Consider the following 27,542-nt stretch of genomic DNA (forward strand, 5'->3'; position numbering starts at 1 on the left):
TATTACTACCACTAAAAATAAATAACCACGGTCAGTAGTACTAGTATTCAATAGATAATCACTCAGAAGTACATGTACACAGTGTTCGAAATGGGGGGGGTACGCAAGGGTAATGCGCATCCCTAAGAAGAATTAGTGGGGGGTACTCCCTAGGACGCGTACCCCCTGATAATGAACTCATGCTAATATAAGTTCGGGAAGAAAAGGAAAGAACGTGTGAATATTTCACTTCATTCCGGTTTTACCTCATTTAATAAGATAGCAACCTTGAAGAGCCAAGGTTGCTCATATCTTATTAAATGAGGTAAAACCGGAATGAAGTGAAATATTCACACGTTCTTTCCTTTTCCTCCCGAACTTATATTAGCATGAGTTCATTAAACCGAAAACAGTGCGCGTTTTCGGGACGAGGAAATCACTCTACTGATCTTTAATTACTTCAGCCAGTTTTTTGCTATTATAGCGGATCAACTAGATTGTTTTGTTAAAAACCTGAGAACCGATCAGTTTTCTATCAACCAACACAATCGACGGACCCGTGTCGGCCGCCCTGTGGAATCCTCGAATAGCTTAAAGGTTGACTTGCAACAAAATTCACATTACAGTTATTTGGTATCAAAAGATTTACCATGTCTTAATCTGTTGTGTTAATGGTGCCAAATATGTGGAAATGTGATTAAAAGCTCTTAAAATCTCAAAAACGAAAAGCCACCGTAGATTGGAATCTCTTTATTTCGATGACGTAACCACGAAATTTGGTTATTGTCTTGTCACGTGATGTTCTTACGTGAATTGAAAGGCCAATAAAAAGCTCAATATAAAATTTATCGTAGAACTAGTTTATGACAAACACTTCGGGTTTTACCGAAGACCCTGTATCAATTATAGATGCTCGCTACGTTCCAGTTTTGTTTTGGTCTAATTGGCAAGTCGTAATATGATCATGTGACCCAATACTTCGCAAATAATTTCTGCAGCACTTTTCGATTATCACAAGTGACCAACAGGCTCGGCATGATTATCAGACAATGATATGTACTCCTTCAAACTAAGGCTAAAAAATTAAACGAATTTTTACAGTAAGTTATAGGATATCACTGCTAAAAGTGACAGCATTACGATAACGATAAAATAGACGCGTAAGAACAATAGACATGGTTTTATTAAATGCGTGAAGTATATTTGTGAAAATATTTCGACAAATAAGATTGCATGAAAGTGTAAACAGAAACCATCTCTCAGAACTACATCACATTTGAGCCGTTTTGGAAAGCGAATCCAAACTACGGCGGTCTCATGTGGCTGCGATTTTCTGTTCGTTTTTGAGCTTTTAAGAGCTTGTAATCACATTTCCACATATTTTGCATCTACAACACAACAGAGTAAGACATGATGAATGTTTTCATATCAATTAACTGTAATGTGAATTTTGTTGCAAGTCAACCTTTAAGATTAATCATTGCTTGGATTCTTCTCTTGTGTTTTGAATGGTAGTTTTGAATAAATTCTTGCTTATTATACTAGTTTCTTCGTTTCTTTCGATTCATAATGAAACAGCATGGGCCAATAGATAACTTCTTTAAAGGTGAGTAAGAATTAGTGACTGTCATGAATTTAGAGTCTGTATGTTAAAAGATAGTGAGTGACTGAGCTTATATAATAATATTCATGGTGGCTTGGAGATGGGACTGTCTTGTGCCTGGGGTCTGTATGGACTGTCCATAGGGTTTTTTGACTCACATCGTAACCTGGAGTCTCCATAGTCATAGAGTACACATGTTGTGCAGCTAAGCCCACTTTTATTTCTTACTGAACATAACACAGGGTTTTAAGTTATGGAAAACGGCATAATTAAGGGGCATTCATGCTAAAAAATCTCCGGGAGAGTACCCCCGGACCCCCCTCTACTGAGAGGGCGCATCGCCCTTCTCAGACTCACCCTGTGAGCGGCGAGTAGGGCCGTTGGCCCTGGACACTACCCTCCTGGCATGACAGAGAGTAACCCCAAGAATCTCTCTCCACTTCAGACACTGCATGTACATCGATTTATAGTTGGCGACACCTCTGTAGCTGTAATGTGTCTGGCCCGGTTGATCATTGCAAATAAATGAAGTTTTTGCAAATCGAAACTCAGCTTATCAGAGCGTAAACAAATTTTCTATTGGCTCAAAGAAGGCAGATGATTTGTTTCCTTTTGTTCATGTAGAAACACAATAGGCTAACTACCTAGCTAGTCACTAATCATAAATGTCTTCTACGAAGCCTACTATGGAGCATCATGAGGCCTTGGGCCCTAAGTAAACTTTGTGTCAAGTTGTACTACATGGCTCGCAGTTCATGGTACGCATTGAGTTAACACCCGATTGAAGAAGAATCAATCTATACTGAGGTTTTTTGTTTTAATAGAGGCTATTCTAACTTTTTGTACCCAATACATGCCCCAAAAATCACGAAATATAGCCTTGAATATTTAGCTTGATTGACCCACTATACGCAGCGCAGGCAGCATCAAGTTAGATATTGTAACTTGTGCAGCAAATATCAACATGGCTTGTGTAGCCACCAAAGCTTCAGCAACAGACCATTACCTGAAGATCAGTGCTCGAAAATAATGCATTTCTCTTCACCTGAAGTACTGAGATCAACCAAAGAACTAGTTTGACATGTTTGAGAGAAGGTATCAATTCATGTCACCAGACAAGAATATTTAGTAGTATTGGATCAATAATCCTGGTATAAGTAACAAGTAACAGCTTGGTAGAAATACTGACAGCAAAACGAATTTATTTAATAAATAATTTTGTGCCAAAACTTTTTACTTTCGTCTTACATTATGGTAAAATTCCTGCAGTTTTTAGGGTCATTAAATTCATCTGCAAACATTCTCTCAGTATTAGAATGAAGCATATCTGGATGGTTAATAACCTTGCAAAGGTCGCATATTCTCTCTTTTGAGGCCAACATAGATATTCGGAAACTATTTCGCCATTCATGATAAGAATTATAGGCAGTGTCATTTTTAACTAGCGTTTGAAGGTGCTTGCCGAGTGCTTCTATTGAAGAAAAATTATATACATGTATGAATGAATTTGGCGGAGATATAAGTTCATACTCTTGCACAGAAAGGCCACCGAGAGCAACGGGTACATAAAATCCATCGGATTGTAATGCCTTATAGAACTTCTCAGTAATATATTCTGTGCATAGAGAGTTCTCAAAGGCTAGGTAGAATCTATACTGAGAGTGGAGTTTAGCCTCACATTCTGCATCGAACCTATTCGGACAGGGTCTCTTGCCCGTACAGCCTCCATAGATATCTACTTCGATGTACTTAGAAAGTTCCTTCATCACTTTTAGTCTATCATAAAACATCGAGTTGCAGTTAGACACGTAGGCGTAAGCCCCTTTGGTTTTTCCCTTGGCATAATTAGTTTCATGCGCCACCCTCATATCTTTTTCAATAGGGAGAGTAAATCCATAAGGAAAACTTTCGGGTGTAGATTTTCGCAGATACGTGAGAGTACCATTGAAGTTGTTTAGAGCTTGGTTCCAATGGTAATGTTTGTAGGCTGGTGATTCAACACCGTAGACGAGCCAGAGCTGGCTCTGGCGAACTTTGGGTGATAACGTCAGTGTAACGTGCTTGGAGTTATGTGCAAATATCAATGTATCGGCTAGAGGGGCGTAGTCCGTGTTATCACAGGTTTGGTAAATACAGTTTGAATATTCACATCCATCAAACCGTAAAATTCCACCCATGCCTTCCCATAAGTCTCCCATGTAAAATATTATCTTTTTGGTCTTGTTTCCAGACAACATGTAGTCAACCTTACAAGACCGGCTGGTTGGTTTCATGGTTGTGCTCGTTAGATTAGCCTTCATGCTTGTTTGCCGCAATGATTTGGTAATATTTTTAAAATTGGTAATTTGTTCAGGTGCAAATTTTTGGAAGGGCGGCTTATAGTCCATATCTACTTCATGAGTTGTCTGTCCAGTAAACATGCTTTGTTGCTGCAATGAGTTGGCGGTATTATTTCTGTAATTGGCGACCTGTTGGTGTACATGTTTGTGAAAGGAACGTAGGTTGTCTATTTCTGCCCCATGAGTCGATTGCGCAGTTTGTATGTATCTGGATGCCCACATCAAACATCCTGCTGTTGCAGTAAGGAACAAGAATATGGCTTTTCGTATCCGCATCTTTCAACAGCTTGATTTCTATAAAAGAGATTGTAGTTGACAATGGAAAGGGTCAAAATTATAATGCACATCTATGTAATGAGAATAGCGAACAAATAAAACATCCAATCTATTGAGCGTAGATTGAAAAGTTAAGCGATGAAATGCTGATTAGTTAGCTAAAACCTTCGCCACTTCGCGATCCATCTTTCGTGGCTTCTTTACTTAACATGATAAAAAATATTCATTAAAATGTTGACAGTTCAATACAACAAAATGTTAAAATTAATACATAAATCTCTCTCATCTTCTGGGCCAGTGAGATCTCTCCACGAGCATCCTTTTTCTAGCAGGTATGGCAGTTAGCTATTTTTCTGTTTTTGTTTTGTTATGTGAAGTGTAAGAGTGCAACGATCTTGTGATGTCCCTCATTATGCTACTTAAACAGTCGGGACTTTTAGAATCGGCTAATAAATGTAAAAAGAGATAAATTCTTCAGATTAATAAAAAATGACCGTAAAAATTAATTTCTATTTCACAGATTTTCACTTATCATGGAAGGCACAGGTCTCGATGAACAGCAAAATGTAACTACTCAACTATTCGGCAAAGCGGTGCATTTTAGTTCATAGCCTAGGGAGTTAACAGGAGTTACCTCCCCAACAGTGCACAGCTGGCATATTTTCATAGCTATCATTCCATTGTATCAAAAACTTATCTGAGGTTTCCAAACCTCATTGCTTTGTAGACTCCGAGGCTGTTGAAGTGGCCTCTGATATTAAAATGATATTCATAAATTCTGTTTTTTTCACTCCTTTTACTGCAAGCATTTCCATAAGAGCTTCAAGGGTCAGTTTAGATCAATTTAGAATATTTCAACGCTAAGAGCAATAGCATAAAAAATGAGAAAAATATTTTATTAGACAGTGGGAAACAATGAGTGACATGCCATACTTAGTAGTCTGGCAATATTCACCGTGGAGATAGCGTTGGCTAGATTCCTAATATCCGAATTTGTGGAGCAATAAAACAACCATTGCATCATCCCAGAATGACTAATCCAGTATTTGCTAGCATACTGATCGAAGGCTAGACATCTTGTAATGCAATTTTGTAAAACAAACTGGGGGTAAAGTGTAAAGCCATGCAGTAGTTACTCAAGATGCAAGGGAATGTGATTGAAATTAAAGGAGGCATGAAATGAGGAGTAGAGGGCTGGGAAAAATAACTAGGATGAAAAACAAAATAGTCAATTACAAAGCGAGAAATAGAAATGAGCCATGTCAATGTAGTCTATGTTAAAGCCTGGTTTCCATATGACAACGCAATGATCGCGCGCGGCCCAGTGATCGTGCGCAATGCATTTCTTGGGCCGCGAGGCAGTGTTTCCATATCGCGCGTAAGCTCCATGCTTGCATTGGACAGGGTGGATATTTTCCTTACTTTTTCGTAGGAGAGACATATTTCTTCGGAAAAACTGACCTCCGTTGCGAAATTACGCTGTCATATAAAAATCAGGCTTACTCTTTCGTACGGGAGACCGATTTCTTCGGAACAAAGCCTTTCGCTGGAATTGTGGGATAGGTTGAAAAGGTCTAGCGGTGTATTGTGGGATACATAATCGCACGCACCCATCGCAAGGATCCATTCTGTTGGATACTTGCGATCAGCGTACGCACGTCGCGCGACCGTCGTACGTTGACGTTTCCATATCACAACTGGCCTACGCACGACGTCGTGCGCCTTGTTGCGCGCCTTGCGCTGTCATATGGAAACCAGGCTTAACTAGACAGATGAAATGAATAGCCAATGTTCAGCATAGATACTTGCTGCTGCCATTACTGCTTGCTGCCGCTAAGCAAATCAGAGCTACTAAATGATGACTTTCATCAAAAAGTAAACTGACTAATGAAAATGTTAATTCATTTAAGGCCGCGACATCCTTACTCAGCCACCATTCTTGAAACACCATAGATAACAATCATTTGTGGTGGCAATAATCATATTCTTCCAGATATTTGAACCGTTATAATTTTGTTCAGAAAAAAGCTAAATGATAACGATGAAAACTAGACAACTGAAAAAGCGGAATATAGGGTCAGAAAATTAAACGACAAAAATAATTATCCTGATGTGTTTCATAAACAGTTCCAATTGGATGTCACAAATCTGTTACAGTACGGATATCTTCGTCCATGTTAAATAGCTGGAAATAGTAATATAGTGAACATTCAATACTGAGCCAGAAAATACCCAATACTGAGCCAGAAAATACTCAATATTGAGCCAGACAATACCAATATACAATACCACTGGTCAATGCTGAGCCTATTTACAGTCAAACGTTTATAACTCGCCCTGGTTAATTCGAACGATTTTGTTTGGTCCGTTTCCACGTAATAATAAATTTCTTTAGATAACTCGACCTCAACTTCGTTAACTCGAACAGTGTTTTGCCCAACAGCTACCGAAACGGTTGTTATCACTTTAGAAAATCACTTTATTCCAAGCCATAGAGATAAACCTCAACTTTTAGTAGTTCATAAGCGTCGTTATTACTATCATTGGCAAAACATTTTTGTCAACGACTTTTTTAAAGGTTTGGTGAAATTTGATTTTTTTCCAAACATCCGCTTAGCGATGGCCTTTCGGAAGCAAGGAAAAGTGAGGTAACCTTCGCATAAACTTCAAGAAAAATCAGCAAAATTGATCTTGGTTAAAACGCTCAAAAGAAAAAGATGTTTTTTCTTCTGAGCATTTCATCAGCGATCAAGTTTTGTCAATTTCAATCTAAAAAAAACGCCCTGGCAATCACATCACCTCAAATAACAAACCAATCTCAAGTGATAGAAAAATCTCTATACTTTTTATAAAAAAAATTTAAACTTTACATTAGAAACATTTAATTTGAAACAAGCCATTTATCCTTTTGATTTCTATTATAGTTTGTATATGTACATGTATCTACTAATAAATCATGGACTTGTGACAGTGCTCTGTTAACTTGAACGCTCTGATAACTGGAACACTTTCGCGCGGTCCTGTGAAGTTTGAGTTATCCATGTTTGACTGTATATTACAACATCCAAAATCAATACTCAATACTGGCAACACAAAATTCCAATAGCATTCTCAATATCCAGCAGTATTTTATTGAGTATTGGAGGTCCAATACTAATGGACAATAATATTGGTCAAAAGCCTGTGATCTACACACAGCAACGCATATATTATGGGAACCTTCAGATTTTCTGCGCATACCTTAGAAGGCTATTCATGATAAAATGTCAAAATAATCACTTTCATGGATAATCTGATAAGCATTTTTGGTCCTATAAATGCAAACGCACTAGGCGATATTTAGTGCGTAGTGCGATATCACACTGTGTGGGGCTAATTTGCGCTAGATGTCGCTCAGCGAGCTCAAGCAGAGCGATAACGCTAGACATTCTCTATCACAACTTTATCACTTTATCACTTTATCACAAGCAATGATTGAGCAGTGATGAAACATCCGTAATTTCCTACTCATTCTACTCATCCTTTTGATTTAGGAGTTGCTAATCGTGTGGATGAGATTGCCAGGTACAAAATTAGGCATATTAAGTTAACCACTTCAAAAATATCTTAGCTGCTGTATGTAAATGAGAACTCAGTATTGACAAACTGAAATAAAATTTATTTTATCATTTCCACAATCCACTCAATGATGTAAAATGAATTTCAATATGTACCTAATTAGTTTTGAAATATTTTAAAATGGATAGCTGTGTTTATTTAAACGTAGCTGAGATGATGGTGGCTCTGCTATTAGGCAGCATATTATTTGCGATCAGGTATTCAATGTTTCTAAGAAACATCCTTGATGAACCAAGCAATCCTCTACATAGTTGATAGGGTCATCATTTTTAAATAACTTCAAACATCTTAAACTTTTAAAGAAAGGCTCGTCAAAAGCATTCTATGTATGAAGCTATGTGTTTGAGACCACTCATTCACCCAATTATCCAAAACTAAATCTATGTTTTCCAAAGCTAACAAAACAGAAAAAGTAGAAGTCGTATGATCATATCTTCTAGGCGATCATATTTGATCTCTGCAAAGATCTTTCTATCATTTTCAAGAGCTGATCTTAGATATTAACGATTTCTGGAAGTTACATTGGAGAATCACTTCTAATCTAGTGTATCTTACTTAAATAATAAATTATTTATTAAATAATAACAGCGAATAAACAGCAAATAGATTTCGGTACAGCAGACTGATACAATGCCCAAAGTACCAGAGTAAACTTTCCATAGCAACTCTAGTCAACATCGAGTGCTAAAAATAATGCCCTTCCTTGACAACACTGGCTCTTGCAAAAGTAGCCATTAAAGATGTTAATAACTCTGAAATTTGTATTATACATAAATAACTCAGTTTTTTGTTGCCATAAATTACCTTATAACATATCCACTGGCCTTATGTGAATCGTTATCACCTATAAGAGCTTCTTTTGTAACTATCACCACCGGTGCAGCATGGTTTCTGTACCCTTATATCTCCTGGTTTCGCACTTGACCTTTAAGCTTTGTTTTGATGCCAAAGGAAAGGTCAAACAGATTTTTCTGTATACGATTATTGTGACCATTTCCTCCAGGGATTTGGGTTGTGGTTGGATGCCTTTCCAAACACTACCAACAGTCCTAGTGACTAGACTCGTGATTCAACCACTAACCTACTGATAATAAGTTGGCCCTAACAACTGAACCACGGCTGTTCCTCCCTTTGACACTGTAAACATAGGTTTTTACTAGTTCTCACTGCTACTAACCAATAACAAGCAAACCTGTTTCCCATTCTGCAAGCAGCTAACCCTTCTACAAAAATATCTAACAGTACTTTTCGAGCATAAGCTGATTGAAATGTGAATTCTTTCACAAATTAGGTTTTTGTGTTGCATGGATCCGTGTGCTGAGTAGACCGACCATGCTTCCAGTGGTGAGATACTACGAGAAAAGAACTTGTTCACTCAATGTCACACACACTTGTGAAAAACTCTTCTAAGTTGGTGCTGGGGAAAGTAGTCAGAAGGAACACAGAGGATGGCTATGACCCTTTGACATCTTAATCGCTAAACGTGCAAATTTGTAGGTTGTGATGAAAGCAGCTATATTGTTATACAAAGTGTGCAGTACTCATCAAAAATCGCTTGCCAACTATAACCATCAGAGGTGAATAGTTCCAAGAATGACTATCAGTTGTTTTGTCAGCAATCCAACCATTAGTCAGCCAACGCTGTTAGGGAGAACCTATATAATGTTTTCAAAGCCTTTTCAAATCCATGAAACCATTTTAATACTACTTGGGTGACTTTTTAGATACTTATGTAGATATATTAAAACTTACAATACGCCATTGATTCATTTGACTGGTAGGCCTATGTGTGCATTTGTGACAATTGCCCTCAATGAACACCTTCATGGATTTTTTTTGTGAAACAATATGCATTGACAATGCAAGAAATACTGAGCAAAGCCAGACTTGATGCTATTAAGATCGGTAGGCACACGTTAAATGCCCTTAGGCAAATTGGAAGCAGCTATTGGAAGCAGCTATGCTATGCGTGATAGAACATATGCTCAGATAGCTTTACTAGGAAAGCAGTGGTTAGTTAAAATTAATGACACTGGGTTGGTTATACTATCATCAGACCACTTATTGTTCAAACTTCCTTCTATCTTCTGCACGGTTGAAGTTCTCTGCACGATTTATGATAAACGGAAGTAGTTCACTTCAAGTTTTCATCTGCTAGAAATGATTCATTTAGATGACATATCGGATTGTATCTTTTCACGCTAGTTAACGTTCAAAAGGCACTAAATATACTACATGTAAGTATTGATTCATTCTTGCCACTTCCGCTTCCAAAAGATGTTTTATTTCATATGCAATTAAACTATTCATTGTGAACCTTGCTGCGAGAACCAGACTATAAAAGTAGCTTTTCCAAATTCACTTGGAGAAGCTACTTTTATAGTCAAGTCTCCTGAACATATTCACAGAAAGGTCCATAATGAGTAACTTAATTGAATAAGACATAAAACATTTGCTGGAAGCGAAAGTGGCAAGAATCAATACTAAGCATATTCAGTGCCTTTGAAATATTAACTAGCATGAAAGGATACAGTCCAATATATAATCTAAATGAATCATTTCTGGCAGATAGAAACTTGAAGTGAACTACCTTTGTTTATCATAAATAAATCACTTTAATCTTACAGAGGATAGCTGAGCAATATCGCAGGTACAGGGTAAGGGTAGAATCACAGCGGACAAATGAAAATTTCAACCTAAATTCTAGCCTAAACAAAACCTTTGAGCCTAAACCTACACTAGAACTGCAATAAAGCGCTACACATTACTCTTGAAAATGCATTTTGTCTGGTCATGTGCAATTCAGACTATGACAAATAAAGCGAGTTGTGGCCTAAATACAGATTATAGTTTAGTGGTTCTTAACCTTGTTGGACATACTGGTTTCATATACACTTTCATCGACACCTTTTTTTAAAAGATAATTTGCGACATTTTCACATTCAAGACGCAGTTATGTTTTACTGATGTACAAAATGAACTGTGCATTAACATCAATGTGTTCAAAAAGCAAAACCAATCCAATGCACAAACTCACAACATATTACATATCTTTTCATAAAGACATGGTCTTGCAAATCAGTGTGACTTCTGCTGTTGCCTTTGAAAAACCTCCATCGAACCACTGAAAGACTGACTCACCGAACACCCTGTGTTCCCATCCGAAAAACGCTTGGGTTCGATCGAACCCATGTTCAGAACCACAGCACTAGAGTCAAGACCATTTTATGTCATTTTAGAACTGAAATCTCAAAGTTTACAAAATTATATTGGGCCTCAATGTTTGTGGTTCGAGAGCTGAAAGTACAAAAACTTACGCAAGAGGTCATACTAAATACGGCAAAACGCCACTCATGGCCTCTGAAGGAGCACCCTATCCGGACATGTGAAATATAGACAATGGCAACTTGTGATACTTGATAATATGGCAGAAATATCAACATGGCTGTAATACAGTAAGGAGACAGATGGGTGGAGATGGAAGAAAACAACTGAAACATACTTACAACACTAAACACTGACGATTGCCAAGTAGTCTTGCAAGGTGATCTTAACTAACCACTCAGAGCTGAACAGTCTAATCTCAACTTCCTTGATCGCGTGTAAAATCCAAACCCGAGGGCAAGACAAAAGATATTATTAAAAGGCTAGGGCCTACGACTATAATACTGACAGCTATTGCCTAGCTTACAGTGTCAATCAAACTAGTCAAAGCTCGTCAATAGACCACAAGCGTGGTTAACTTATTCATCACTTTCATGCTCTTCATAGGCAAGTAATTGAAAGAGGAATTACTAGTAATGTACAGACTAGTATTACAAGCCTAGCCAATGATTGGTAGCCATCTTAACAACTTTGCTGCAACTCACTAAGATTGAAGAAAATTTCAAGGCCATGTCAATGTCATGCTAAATATCTTCTAGATGCTGTAGAGCCAAATAATTATTTAGAACATCTGGGATATATATATTGTATGTATATACATTTCGCTCTTAAAAAGAACTGTCATATTAGTTGGTTACTATTCTATACACTAGAGTTGGCACCATGGCTGCCTTTTTATGTCCCAAACTTGAGAGCAGTGTTTCGTATGCATTTCAAATGTTAAAATTATGCGTCAAATATCATACAATATCAACCTGATATTTGACAAACTACATTTGACAAACTACATTTGACAAACCGTATAGATATATTTATATATATATATATTTATAAATATATATCTATATAGATATATATATATCTATATATAGATATATATATATATAGATATATATCTATATATATAGATATATATATATCTATCTATATAGATATATATAGTATATATCTATATATATATATATGTATATATATATTAGTAGAGAATTAGATAGTGTAGGCCTACTTAGCTGTAGATCTCAACGCTATCATCATGCTGTAGATCTACAACTTGATGATAGCGTTGAGATCTACAGCCTGATGACTGCGTAAGCAAGAAACTGACAGCTGACAAAAGATAAGTACACTATTTCTCTACTAACTTATACGGCTCTATTCAATGTTGAGCGCTGTGGTTTTAGTTTTACTTCTGATAAATTTCAATATACATAAATTTGAAACTTGTTAGTCATGTATGAATGACTTGAACAGTTAAACCATTCAGCATTCTGAATCCAAGAATAAATTAATAAATAAGCGAATAAAATAAGTTAACAAGTAAATAAGTGAAATAAAATAAGATAACGCCGCAGGACAGTCCTAAGCTTGTGAGAGATTTATAAACATTAAACTAGTCAGCAAGAGGATTGTGTTTGCTTCTAAAAAGTTCCTTATGAAAAAAAGGTTTTGTAAGTCAGTTTATTAGGTGAAAACTTGTTAATAAAAGATGATTCTGCAAATGGCAAAAAGGCCACAGAGAGGATGAAAAATAGCGGTGCAACTCTATTGCCGACCATCTTATGCTCTTGTGTTTCACAGTAAGTCATATATAAGTGTGTTATCGATTTATATACTGTATGTACGTCCACTAACCTCGATGCCGTTCTGCACAGCACTGTTATTAGGAGCAGCAAAATATATTTAAACACCGACGAGTATTTAATCTGCGCGTATCAATGCACTAACTGCACTGACACACAGCATAAGATGTTAGTAATGGAACTAGGATGTCAGTAGCCTATGAAATCCTGATTGATGTTGTTTCAAAGGCTTGTAATAAGCTGTAATTGTAAGGGCCATTGCTCTGATTGGCTCTCTAGTGGGAGTGGTAACTTGAGCTTTCAAGGGTTTGTACTAGGAGAGATTTTCCATTGACTAGCCATCAGCAATGATCCTGCTCCAAGGGCGTACTTAAATTAAACTAGACTCAAAATAAAACAACTAAAAGGAAATGGGTCAAAGCGGAACGAAACATTTGACATATAAATTATAGTAGCGATTTGTAGCAACTTATGTTATTGTATAGTTTAGGAACTTCAATAGTCACCTTCAACATATGGTGCCAGAACAAACAGCTAGTAGCCTTATAATTTTAAGAAATTTCATGTACATGGCAATACTTTTGCACCAACTATAGGCCTATATATATTTTGAAAGCTGTAGTAAATGGAAACTGGTTTTTCAGTGGTAATCTCCTTAAATCAACTTTCAACTTTGATTAGAACACATGACCAGCACTTTGAACTGGAGTATACGAAACACTACATCGCAGCTGCTTACCGTAATACACTATGTTTCCATGACGTGGTTAATCCAGTTTTGCGCCATGGCAAGATAAAAACGACAAAAAGCCGCAAGTGAAGCAAGTTTTGTTACATGTCAGGCTTCAATGATATATATTGCATGCTCGCAATAGATGGAAAAGGCACTTACGAAAGATACACAAATGCTGCGCAAGCTAATTTCGTTTTAAATACTTTCCACACTTTAGTCGTTCTTATTTCAAAAGCGTGCTGCTAAATAAGACAGGAGTGCAGCGCTATGACCTCTATCCTTTTGTAACACAGCGTCTGCGTTAATTTGCAACATTCGAATGTTTATTGAAACACTTATCACACAGTAACTCTATGTGTGCACAACTCCACATTTGCATCATATGCACAATAAAAGCATAGCGATACACCAGTTATAATGTAGGTCCAATGTTGTTGATTACCTGAGGACAAATGAGAAACAACAGCTAATGTACCCACATAATACCACGTAGTTACGCAATACGATTAACCGCATCATGGGATGACTTAAGCCGTGGTCACACGATGGCCAAACCGACTTAGGTTTGGAGGTTGTTTTACTTCGGTTCGGCTAAGCCACATGTCACACGGCATCCGAAGTCCCTTTGCTTCCTAGATACCATACACATGGAGACAGGACACTGTTTCATTGGTAGTACAGTGAAACTCGGATAAATCGTTCTCGGATATATCGAACACATGGTTAACTCGAATGGATTTGCTTGGTCCGTTCCCACGCAATGATAAATGGCTTTAGATAACTTGACCGAAACTCCGTTAACTGGAACAGTTTTTTTCCAAGCGGCTACCGAGATGGTTGTTACTATCGCTTTAGAATATCATTTTATTCCAAGCCATAGAGATAAACATCGACTTTTAGTAGTTCTTAGGCCTCGTTATTACCAACATCGGCAAATATTTTCATTAACGACTTTTCTAAAGGTTTGCAAAAATCAAATTTTACCAAACATCCGCTTAGCGATAAGCCCTCCGAAAGCAAGAAAAGCCAGGTAAAATTTGGATAACTTTAAAGTAATATCGGCAAAATTGATAATGCGTTTTTAATAGTAAAGCAGTTTTGTAATAACTGACTTACTGCAAAATTGATCTTGGTTAAAACGCTTGGTAGAAAAATACGTATGTATTTTTTCTGAGCGTTTTAACCGCGATCAAGTTTTGAAAACTCTAATCTGAGAATGTCCTGGCAGTCACATCACCTAAAGCAACAAACAAATCTCAAGTGATAGAAAAATATCTATACTTTCTGATTAAAAATACTTAAAACTTCACACGAGAGACCCTTTAACTTGCAACAAGCAATCTATGCTTTTGATTGATATATAGTTTGTATATGTACATGTATCTACTGATAAATACGTGCACTTATGACTGTCCTGATAACTTGAACGCTCTAATAACTCGAACACTTTTGCTCGGTCCCTTGAAGTTTGAGTTATCCGTGTTTTACTGTATTTATGTATTTGAGCTAAATATTTCTATTGTAAACAAAAAACTTTGAGGAACAATTAATAATTATAATTACGCAGCACATTTATCAGAAGATCGTTCAGTTGCTCAAAATAAATCACTCGGCACCAAGATTTTGCCAACCCTTCCCATCAACAAAATTATATTTTTTGTTAACATATGAATGTTTTTCTATGCTGAGTACATAACAAACAAAAACAGTCTTTATCGCAGTACTGTGGTTTTACATAAATAAATCAGTCAACGATTTTTCATCAGGATGAGTACGACACATTACTTCTATTCTACACGAAAGAAAACCACAACCATTATCTTACACTTATGCAAAACTCAAGTGCAACATCTTACATTTATGCAACACAATCACAAGTCCGGGTGAGCCTTGCCGTAAATTGCTTCGTGTTGTTCATTTAACGAAATAAAAAGATCGTCCCATTTCTTTTTTAACTTTGCTCACAGGCACGTAAGGAGAAATGTGACGCATACTCGCTAGAATTTTAACCAGCCAATAAGAGCAAGGGTTCGACCGCAAAATTTCGAGCAGGACCGAAATGGTTAGTTTCGGCCAGAAATGTCTTCGGCCAAACAGTTTACAACTGACAGCGACGTCTTTTGGGTCGTTTTGTTCGTTTCAGCTCTCGGATGACCACCCCTTTAGGCACCTTAGGGATGACTACGTTGAGGGCATATGCTGAAGTCATCATTCTCTTGACAACAGCTGTTTTGCTCAATTTCAGTTAGACAGCATTGTGACTCGCCGATTTCAAGAAAAACTCCCTCTGCTGATAAAAGGTACATAGATTTATTGATTAAATATTATGATGGTAATCACTGGTGACAAGTACCACTAAGTACAATAAATGGCACTACACACCCTCTCTGATAATCATAAAGAAGAAAAGAAAGTTATTTTTATGCCCTACTGTAAAGGTAGTAGCCATACTTATCTGCCCTCTCTGCCCTTGTCTGGCATAATAGCTACGCAGTGGTTCTTCAGAGCAAACTACAACTAGCCAGATAGGTAATAATATTTCTAATGCAGATAATGGCAGCTTTATGCTACTAGCATTCTAGCTAATATGAGAAAGCCAGATGCAGATTTTAGCAAAGCCTCCTGTTTAACGATAAATATGCTATTTTGTTACTAAAAAAATATATCAGCTTTGTTATCTTGTATCAGAGGAGCCTCATCTATGGAATGTGTGGCTGTCTGTCTCTGCGCTATAAATCAGGAAGGTTAAAACATCAGGATACCTATTCCTACTATACATATGTTATAATACAATATTTACTATAATAAGAACTGTCTCCATCTGTCAGTCCGAAGCAATGTTTGGATGTTGGAAAATAACCATGTCACACGGGATTCGAACTTGGATATTTGGCTTGGCAGCCAGGAAGGCCACCACTACACTACCTTGCTGTATTGTGGAAAAATTGTGCATGTATTTATTAGGCGTGATGATCTTTCGCAGCACAGCGGAACGCCAGGGTAGTAGTCTTTACTATAAAAAAGCCATGTCCGCGTGAGGCAACAGTTGGAGTTTGAGAAAAATATTGCATTTTATGGGATGTGAGCTCACGACACTTGCACTTCGTTACACCCCTATTTCCGGTTTCTCCTAAGGGCAATAGCTAAATCTACATAGTACAAGGACAAAGTATACTCATGCACCTAACTGCTCTACATTTACTGTTTATTTGTATATATATTTCTCAAAGTATGTCGTATGTCTGCATTCCGGCTATAGCTATAGCGCACGCTGATTATGTTACTGATGCGGCCACTCGTTACGACGCCCTGTTAAGAAATATTTTCCGTAAGGTTCAATTACTATATCCGGAGAAAAGGCCAATTCTTCTCGTGCGGACAATTACATTGTCTTTGTGGAAAGAGTCTCCATAGAGTAGGAGTGTCTCCGTATTCAAAGTTTTGATGAATAGCTTTTGGTGGAACAGCAACCTTTTTTATACACACATACACTTCTATGCAAGAATTGTTATTATTAATTCTACATATTCAGGATTTTTATTTTGTTTTCTCAGTTCATATTAATTGCATCATTACCAAGTTACTGAATCATATTTTATTGTAGTCATAGCAAAACCGACGTAACTTAGTTACTACTTGGTAATTATTTCACATTTACATCTATATAAACCTTTTTATAGTCTTTTTTTAAAACTATTTGCCCTGCGCGAAACATTTTCCTCGTGGTATAAGTTTGAAAGTTACTGTGTTTGACAAAGTTTGAAAACCTTTACAGTTGTTTTTATTTTATTTCTTAATTTATTTCAACTACACAAAACACTTCTCTCATGATATGTAGTTTAAAATTAGAATGGCAAATGTTGTTATATGTTAAATACAAAGCAATTTTCTGTCCAAAGACCTTTATTACCCGGACAACGCCAGGTGGTACAGCTAGTGTTTATATACTTGTACCAGCATCGAGAAGTACAAGTATAGTCCATCACAACTTTGAATACAACGAGATTTTGCTGCAACAGCAACCTTTTTCAAACGGACTCGTATGTAGTTACTGTGATTATTCACTAAAGATATTCACTATTTTTGCTTACTGGTGTTGTATTAACTGTATTAGTATCAAAGCATATTTCATTGTGATCATTGGAGCAAAACAGACCATCTAGCCATAACTTGCTAATCGTTTCCATTTAAACACCTGTACAGTTGTTTTATTTTTTCTCTCAATTTATTTGAACTGCCTAAAACACTTTTCTCATTATATGAAGTTTAACTCTTTCACTACCGCATTAAATCCTGACCGAACGATTATTCTGCCCAAATTAATTCAAACGGTTTTTCGAAAACCGATATACCGCTAGTATTTAAGCAATATCTAGAGAATCAAAACGGATATCGTTTTACTGTAAAATGCATTTTATTCACAACAAAATTCTCTACAAGATAAACATAAAATTAATGGATAAATCCCACTCTCGCAAACTTTCTGACGATTTTCTGTGTTGAACGAACGCTGTGTTTCTTATTGCAATGATGATAACGATCTGGTTTTTCCGTTTTGAAAAATAATTATAAATGGACCTGTCAGGGCACACAGCCAACTGACACTTGAACTCGTTCTTGCACACAGCAACAAGTTCACTACTTAGTTATACTAAGTAACAAGTTTATCTTGCGTAGATGCGAATAAGTATATTTGAGTACGTATATACAAGCATTAGTGAAGGTTGTATACAACAGACTGCTGCATATAAAAAGTGTATTGCCTTTTATAGGTTTGGCAATACCAAAAGTATTTAGGCATCAGATAAAATAACATCTGTCAGGATGTTGTAAGTATAATATGAATTTGTTATGAATACAAGAGCAGGTTGCGAGAGACACATACATAATTAATTTGCTGTATGAATTTAGTTACAGACACAAGAACAGACAATATCAGTAGAAATCCAGTTGCAAAACAAAGCACTAAACAGGTTATCAGTTGAGTGGAATACCAAGAGATAACAGGTGTCAAACAAGCTACAAAATGTTATTATTAAATATTCCAATGTGGGGAGATAAGCGGATGGGTGGTCTGACAGGTGAATTGGTGATTAGTAATAGCTGTTGATTGCGATGTTTCTCGTTGAACAGAATAAAGGTCATTGTTGGTCGTTTTGAGTTAGTTGTATTGTTCGTGAGGTATAGCTTGTAGCTATACCTTACAGACCTGTTGAGCCAAAGATTTTTCTATTGGTTGCACGAGATTGGCAACAAGGTTGTTTCATTGGTGACAAACTTTGATTGGTCTAGCTAATGTGTGTGCTTCATAATAAAAAGAAAAGTGAAACCCTATTGATAAGCCGATACATCAGCTTACGGTCAGTACTTATACTACCGCGAAAGCCGACACATCGGCTTGCGGTAGCGAAAGAGTTAAAAGTTAGAACGATAAATGTTGCATATGTTAAATAAAAATAAATATTTTGCGCAAAGACTTTTTCATTACAAGTGCAATGCTGGGCATTCAACTCGAAATAATGTAATATCCAATATTGAATGAGAGAAGGTGCAAACCAGCCCTTCGGGCTATAAAATATAAATAAACCTGGAGTTATCCTACTCTACAAGTCATGTTATAAATATTCTATTGACATGACAATTCTATCAATTTAAGACTGACCAATCTAATAAAAACATTTTTAGCATTTGACAAATGTCTGTTGTACGGCAAAGAGTTAGTTGTCATAGTCCGCAAGTAAGAACCATTAGCAAAGAACTCACAGTTCTAATCCCACGACCAAACATGAGCGGAGCGATTGTTGGGAGCTGTATGATGAATGCATATGTGCACACAACTCACGAAAATTATTCATTGACACCATCGCAAACCCTTGTACCGAAATCTCATCAACAAATTTAACCATTTTTCAATGAAGTCGTTTAAGTATAATAACGATACAAAACACATATAAACCTATTTAAATATGTTACCAAGTCTTTGAAAAATGTAGACAATATCCTAAACCTCACCCATCTGATCGGATTATACTTACATAGACAGATTAATTCGGCCAAAAATCGCCACAAAACACTTGAAAAGCTTGTTTTAATCATAATTAAGACCGGCCTACGATACGCCCATAAAGCCGTGCGACAGATAGAACTATTTAGCAGTGCGCATTTCATGAGAAAAACGTGCTCATTTCACCAGTCTATGGCATTGTTTAATTGCTAGGGTTTCTAATATTTTTCCGTTTTTAATATCTTGCGAAAATAATTATAAGAATAATTATTCGATTTTATAAAATTCTTGTTAGATTTAATTATAAGAATAATTATTCGAATTTATCCGAAGGTTTCTGTAATAAACGTACACCCATTGAACTTAAAACCCCTGGAATGGCAAGAGGTCATTCGCGAGTACGGAAATCCGGTCGACGCCAATATCAGTTAATGTTCAAGTTAATTTCATTGTGTTCAATGTGAGAAAGAAATCTAATTTCAGATTTAACAGCTATGGAAGGTCACGAATACACCGCTCAATCAAAGGAACAGACTACTGAGATTGCTACTAATAATTTATGTACGAGAGATAAGGGTGTAGGTGCACAGTGCTATTGCTATTCCATGAACTGCAAAAACCACAAGAATGGACTTTTAAAGGAAAAGGCATGACATTTCACAAGTGAGTCACTTCTACTACTAGTTCTATTACTATTGCTCAAGTCTACGACTACTAATAGTTGTGCTACTACTAGTTAGTACTGCCACTAGTTAGTTCTACTACACTAGTCACTGGGTGAGTGAGAGTCGATCAGTGTCACTACTGAGTGTACGAGTTTGACTGTATTTTGTCGGTGACTAGATAAATTTATAAGCTAGTGAGTGAAATGTTCTTCCTTCAGAACGACGGTTTTTTATTATTTAAATTTTGAATTTTTTTATATTAATATTTTGGAACTACAACCCATTAGGTTATTTGTAAATATTTATATTTGAAGGAAGTGTTTGTCGTGCTTATAATATTATTTATTGTTGTACCTGGATCTAGCTAGCAGTAAGGAGATAAGAGTAATAATACTATTGTTATTACTACTGTTGCTAACTAACTACTACAGTTTCATTTTAATTTTTAGATTTCCAAACAAAGCAACTGAGAACTCTCGTTATTTACAATGGTATCGCAACCGCAGAAGAGTGAATAAGCCTGATCCTTGAGCACTTATCTGCAACGAACATTTCAATGATCTATGTTTTGACAGCAGGTTAAAACGTTCGACTGAAGCCATTTAAAGGTAATATTTTTCAATGTTGAATGATACTTTTCAATGATTGAATTTAAAACCATATTGTCAAGCACAGTGCTGCAAGGTTGCTCAACTTAAAGTAGCTATATCTAAAAAAAATTTAGAAACCTCAAACAGCACCCAAAACAGTGACAGCTGCCACAGCAAGTGCCAATGAATATGTCTGCAGCTTAGCAGTTGTGTGATCTGTTCTCTGTGATTCTTCATCTTCGTTTCTGGGATTTAATGTCCAACGCATAAATTATGCTGTCCTTTTTATCAAATGTTAACTGTGTAAATGTTTTTTTCATTTCCTAGTTGTTGTAATAAAACTACATAATACTCCTGCACATCATAAATTCCAAATTGATAGCAATAACTTTCACTTTAGAACACAAAACATCTTTTTGGAACAAAAAAATCAAAAAAATCGATTTAAATAAAAAAAATCAAATAAAACAATAGACATCGATTTTTTTTATTTAAAAAAAATCATCGATTTTTAACAACCCTGCCTACAACACAACAGGGTAAGACATGGTGAATCTTTTCATATCAAATAACGGTAATGTGAATTTTGTTGCAAGTCAACCATTAAGCTTTATGCCTAAGATGGGTGTGAATGACTTCCAGTGAAAATTGCTACATTTTCATTTTACATAGCGATATGGTAGCATTTTGAGCTGTTTTATTTTCATTTATTTTATTAGTTGTATTGTTGTTTATTAAGGGTACTATGTTTATGTGAATAAGACATTCATTTTTGTTGATTTTATGTAATTGTTATAATTGATGCTTTTGTTTAGGGGGTTGGAATAATAATCCTACTGTTACTCAGTTTAAGGCTACCTTCGCAAACTTATCATCAAATGTGGTGCAGAATCAGATGCTAGTAAGACAGGTAATGTTACTGCTCAAAACGAGATTCTCATCATACAGGCTACTCCAGAAGTTGATCAGTTTGTGAAACTCAATGATTTCAGATGTCAAATTTCTGTTATAGGTAACAGTATAGTCTATATAGCTGGCTACATTGTGCAAAAGCTAACTAAAGTGCTGTCGTGACATTGGCCGTCAGTTGCTGGTTACGACTAAGTCAAATATCCAGTACCGACATCTCTATACTCTACTCAAGCTACAAAACAATGGAGGATTGGTGCGTCCATCAGACGATGTCATCAGGATCCTGCTAGTTGCAGATCAATACTTTCGTATTCATACAAAGCCAGATCCACTCCATTGTGTGGTGTATTTTATCAGTAGTGTAAGGCCTAGTGATGTGTTATGTTTTGGGAAACACTTTACGGATATGGCAGATGGCATATCCAACCACTGCGTCATTGATGAAAAACCTTATTGAGTCGTTTTATGATCTCTGACAGCATCATTATGCTAAAATCCTACACTCAAACTGCAAGGTGCATCTTTGTGGCATACAATACTAAAGTAGTACTTTTTAAAGGCCAGTAACAATATAATCACTGTAATATTCATCTGCAGCTGTTGTTTTGCTGTTATTCCTAATCTAATTTAGTTCTAAGAAACTGATGCACCTTGGCTCAATATCCACTTCTATACAAATCTCCTTTTACACAGTTTCTGTAACGTGTATGTATAAGTTTAATCATCTGATTACACTAATTCCTGCATTTCCTTGTTTGCATTATTTTGATTATTCTCTATTACAACGGTTTTTAATTTCCGTTTAGTTGTTGCAGTAGTTCATTCCATCTTTTACAGATACTGTATTATACATATCATACATTCATAAGCTATTATCACTTAAATCTTGAAAACAGTTTCTGTTTTGGCAGCATACCTATGTGTTGTTTTTATCGAAATACTTCATGTGCTAAGTTTTTCCATATGCATTTATGCATATGTAATATAAATTTTAATATAATGGAACAGTTGTTATTTGCCTGAATATATCATTTGCTGGGTTTATGCATTTGTAATACAACAGTTTGTATGAGTAACATGGTCCACGAAAATCTATTATACATATACTTATCATTTGATATATCCTACTCCATATGTTATAAATAGGTTTTTTTCTGTCAGGGCACTCTAAACGTTGTGTTGGAGTAGCTTTCATTAACACCCAGCTGGAAAATAACTATTCAACATGTATATTTCTGTCATTTTTCACCGTTTGTTTACAAACGGAAATAGCATTCGATTAGCTCTCCAATATGGCACACACGTTACGTATTATTATCAACGTAAAAGTCACGTGATTGCCATTCTAGGGGTTATAAGTTCAATGCGTACACCGTTTGAGGCGTAGACCGATTTACAGGCACGAAATAGTGGTACACAGTCTATTAGCCTATGTTTTTTCCCAATTACCGAAGGTTTCATTAAATTATTTAAAACGTTAGCCAAAATTCTTTACAACTTATGTACAAGATAGGGCCGAACTACAACGACCCTTTATGATGAAAACTTTTTTATTTTGCTCCAGTTTGCAGAAATTTTCCAGACGTGTGAACGCTCATACTTGCTTTCTGCTAGATCGCTATCAAAACCATTCTACATTCAACACAACCAACTTTCAAACTGTGTATAGTACATAGCAGCTTGCCATTTTACTTCTAATATTGCATTTCAGAGTTATAATAAACATATTTCCTTATTGTTGTTGTTAAATTACATACATTATAGTAGGTTAGGCCTACAGCTTAAATTATCTTATCTAACCTATCTATATTTGTTGAAATTGTTAGTTGCACCTTTTTGGAGTCGTGCTCCCTCAAAGTTATTTTATGTCATCTCGAACAACTCTCATTTACACTATACTCTGTCAATTCCTGCTGACAACTAATTTTTCAACAACCAGCGCTACTACTTCTTTTTTCCATTATCACTTATTCCATTATCAGGTCATGGGCTGTATGACAGGGGAATTTCTTGTGATATAATGAGAATTACAGACTTCCAACCGAAGCTTTTGAAGTGGGCATATCTCACTTGAAACGACAGCGCCTGGCATGTGTGACCTCACAACTCAAAACTGAATTTAAAACGTCTCACGAGTTATTTATTGTCTGATGGCTGCGCAAGTTAGTTTGCTAATTTCTGGGCCATCATATAACCAACTATGTGTGACGAAATAAAATGAACATTGAAATATGTTGCCCAATTAAACATGAGGTTACGCTATGCCTGGCTGAACCGAATTGAGCAGGCTCGAAAGCATTTTGTTTCAGACTTTTAGGCCTCAGTTACTTTTTCTAACTTGCTCAGCCAAAGTTCCTGACTTTGGAAGTATCACTTCAGCTCCCATCAGGTTTTTAGCCAGTGCCACGCAGTTATGCCATACTATAATAGTATACCACATTCATCTCAAAACACTCTAGCAATTCGTCTACAACTGCCAGCGTTAGTGGGTTGGAAGCCAAATGGCATTTGTGAATCCTATACCTATGCCCACATCTCCTTTTACGGCTGCCAGACTACTGGAAACCCATTGTGAAATTGAATTGTAGCAAGATTATTGGCAGCCCCAGCAAGCATTCATCATAATATTATCATAATGACTAATATTATCATGAGTGTAACAAATTTCTGTTTTGGATTTTGCAGAAGCTACCAGTTGTATACCCCTCTTTCTCTATCTTTGTTTATCTACATATAAAGACATCTGTGCATACATTTTTCCATTATTGGTCATATGGTAAAAAGGCAGTACAGCGGGCCCCTGCCACATGACATGAATTCATTTGTGTTGCCATCTTAAGGCAAAAATGTTATACAGAGGGGTATAGAAACCCATAGTAATTATCTAATGCAAACAACCCTTGGTAAAAATCATCAAAATGTTATATACGTACTGTTTATGTTAGAAATTAGTAACAAAATAATATGTTAACCTTAGTAAATATAGTTACCTACAGTAACTTTAAGGTGCGTGCACACTAGAGCGAATGTGATACGAATGTGAAGCGATGCGACAAAGCGGCGGCAGCAGCGGCAAGATTGTGGCGGTTTCAGAGCGTTCAAACATGTTTAATTTTGGGTGCGACCTTTTGCAGGCTATTGGCTGTTTCAAGGTCATAGACCACAAAAACTGCAAGCGTGATGGTACCAAACACTAGTGTATAAATAGTAACAAATTGATTAATTAATTAATAATAGCAGCGTGATCAGATATGGAAGAGCAACTCATTGCGCTAGTAAGAGAGAGGCCATGCCTTTATAATCAGACACCAAAATTATAAAAGAGAAAATATCAAGAAGAATAATTGGCGAGAAATTGCAAGAGTTAAAGCTAGCTGGTAAATAAATAAATCATAATAATCATTAATATATTTTAATTCAAATTTAAATCAATGCAAATAACATCACTATATCACTATCCCTAAATCACTAATAACATCACTTTATTAATCAAAACTTTGTACTATATTTGTTTTTTATAATAATAATATAAATACATGTGTACAATAACAATTGCATTGCGAATTCAGTACACAGTTGTAGTACTGCTATTACATTACGATATCCTACTTGCCTACTGCTTCTTTTTTCCTGCATTGATTGAATACTCTACTGCCACTGCTATTACTGGTCACCACATATACCAATGTGTATTCTAAAGCCTATTGTCTTTCATGTTTACACTAACTTCGTTGTTTAGATGGAGATGATGCAAAAAGAGATTTAAAAATCTAAGAGATACCTATGTTAGAGGGCGTAACAAGCAGAAGCAACCATCGGGAGCTGCAGCTGACACTACTACTCAAAGATGGATGTGGTGGAACTATTTAACATGGTTAGAGCCATACTTGTCAAGGCCAAAGTGCTAGTTTACCAAAGGCCAAAGTATTAGTTTACCTAGTAACAATCAAAGTTTGCTGACTTATTGACAAGATATAGCTCTAAAACGATGCCAATAAATAAAATTACTATTAATTTAATGCTGCTATATTTAAGATGAGAATTGTGTTATTGTACATTAGAGCGAGAGTAGCACGTATGTACATGTACAATTCATGGAAAAACAAAACTCCTATATGTATGGAGTTGTCCTCTTCTTGCCCGTTTTTTAAACGGTGCACCCCGCATGTATGAGCATTCTAAGCAATGAATCATGTGATATAATTTCAGATCAGAAAGCTCACTAGAAGCTGGGGACACCATTAATCCGGGCCCATATGCAACGCGGCAAGTCTGTGACACAGAAGGCATATGGCATGTAGAGCCTCCATCTACTCCGCCAACATCAATCAGCTACATCAGTGATGCTGATTCATATGTCAGCACACCACTACCATAAAAAGTACAGAAAGAGCAAGTCAAAGCGAAGGTACCAACATTCACATACATGTATGTGAAACGGTATGACGCATCACACCTGGCTATAAGGACAATACTGCAAAGAAACAACCGGCCATAACATTAATTACAAAAATTTAAACAATAGTGCATATTTTGTAACATTGTACATTGATTGCTAACAATGATTAGGCAGATGAAATATGTTTCATCATTAAATACCTGAAAATCTTGCTTGTAGTTGAAATATTCAGAACCGGAATTTGCGGGAGCCTGGATTTTCCGTCCACAGCACCTATGCAATTTTGAAAATTCCAATTCTTCTCAAATCTAAATGAATAGTTACTGAGGAGAATAATAGATGTTGACTTATGTAACAATGTTATAATAGTATAGCCGTCTACATTGTATGTAATTTTGAGTCTAAAGTGCAATGTTGAAGCTTGTAGTTCCTTCTTGGTTTATCACCTGTTATAATACTATACTAACGACTGATAGAGAATGAAATGGCTTTTTTAATCTTGGTGTCTTGTTTATCAATGTGTGGCCTTACTATCCCTAGTATATGATAAAATGACTTTACGGAAACTCTCCTAAATTTTCAATGTTTTTTGGTGTATTTCTCACGAAACCTTTTCATTAATACAGTCCGGGCACCATCAGTAGATCTTCCCAATAGCGTTGGATGCACCCAATATTTTCTTCTCTTCACTCTTTTCTTTTTCATATAAACGTAGCCAGATGCAATAGCAGCGAGCTTTGCCATACTCGCAGTTCCTACTAGAAAGTGGTGACACGCAGCAAAACAAGGTCTCGTCTGTGATTCACTAAGGTCTAGTATAGTATCTAGGTTATAAATTCGATCTGATGGATGCGAATGATATCGCACCAAGTGTGCTTTGGGGTGATATTCGTTTGACGCCTCAACCGCTACAGCTTCGCTTAATTCGCTTTTAGTGTGCTCACACCTTTAGTGTATTTAGTGGTTATGATTTGCAATAAAATGTAACGTTACAATGTACTGTGCAGTACGTACCATAGAGAGTTCTTACCTTCAATGCAGACGTATAACACAAACGTTGAATTTAACTTAAATGAATTTAGCTTACTAAACACACACTTAAAGCTAAGTTTTGGTACGTATTGTCAACTATTTTACTGAACTTTAACTTTCTCATCGCTAAAATTTTATCGCCTATGTTCCCAGTTTTGTTTTCACAATAACTAATAACGATGAGCTGAGCCAGATTGAGCATCATATCTCTTTCATTTGCTGTTAGAGGAATTTCAGCAAACAGTATATTGGCAAACTTGTTATTCCGACGTTATCAGCATACCAACTGCTATATAGGAATTTTGAGAGAAACTTTTGTTGATATTGCATGACGAAAAGTATTTCGTAGGCAAAGGGCCAAAAATCATGGTGTTCTACAATGCAGGGTAAAAAAATCAAAAAACAGGGTCATCATAATCCGAAAGCGC

The 27,542-nt window shown here is 36.3% G+C and overlaps 1 protein-coding gene and 1 long non-coding RNA gene across 3 annotated transcripts; one reads left to right on the plus strand and one right to left on the minus strand.

The window, feature by feature from the left end:
• Nucleotides 1-2,690: 2,690 nt before the first annotated feature.
• LOC137396556 (alpha-(1,3)-fucosyltransferase fut-1-like) lies at nucleotides 2,691-12,956 on the minus strand. 2 transcript variants are annotated; one of them, XM_068082868.1, is made up of 2 exons: nucleotides 12,832-12,956; nucleotides 2,691-4,215 (listed from the first exon to the last, which is right to left on the minus strand). In XM_068082868.1, the coding sequence occupies exon 2, from the start codon at nucleotides 4,195-4,197 to the stop codon at nucleotides 2,827-2,829; it is 1,371 nt and encodes a 456-aa protein (XP_067938969.1). In that variant the 5' UTR covers nucleotides 4,198-4,215; nucleotides 12,832-12,956; the 3' UTR covers nucleotides 2,691-2,826. The 2 variants fall into 2 exon arrangements, with proteins under 2 accessions (XP_067938969.1, XP_067938968.1); XM_068082867.1 differs by lacking the exon at nucleotides 12,832-12,956 and adding an exon at nucleotides 11,322-11,544.
• A 7,169-nt stretch (nucleotides 12,957-20,125) lies between these two features.
• Nucleotides 20,126-22,002, plus strand: LOC137396931 (uncharacterized). Its single transcript, XR_010978667.1, has 3 exons — nucleotides 20,126-20,179; nucleotides 20,631-20,789; nucleotides 21,784-22,002. It is a non-coding gene; the product is annotated as an uncharacterized lncRNA (long non-coding RNA).
• Nucleotides 22,003-27,542: the final 5,540 nt, after the last annotated feature.

This window comes from Watersipora subatra, chromosome 5 (assembly GCF_963576615.1).
Source record: "Watersipora subatra chromosome 5, tzWatSuba1.1, whole genome shotgun sequence".
NCBI classification, from domain to species: domain Eukaryota; kingdom Metazoa; phylum Bryozoa; class Gymnolaemata; order Cheilostomatida; family Watersiporidae; genus Watersipora; species Watersipora subatra.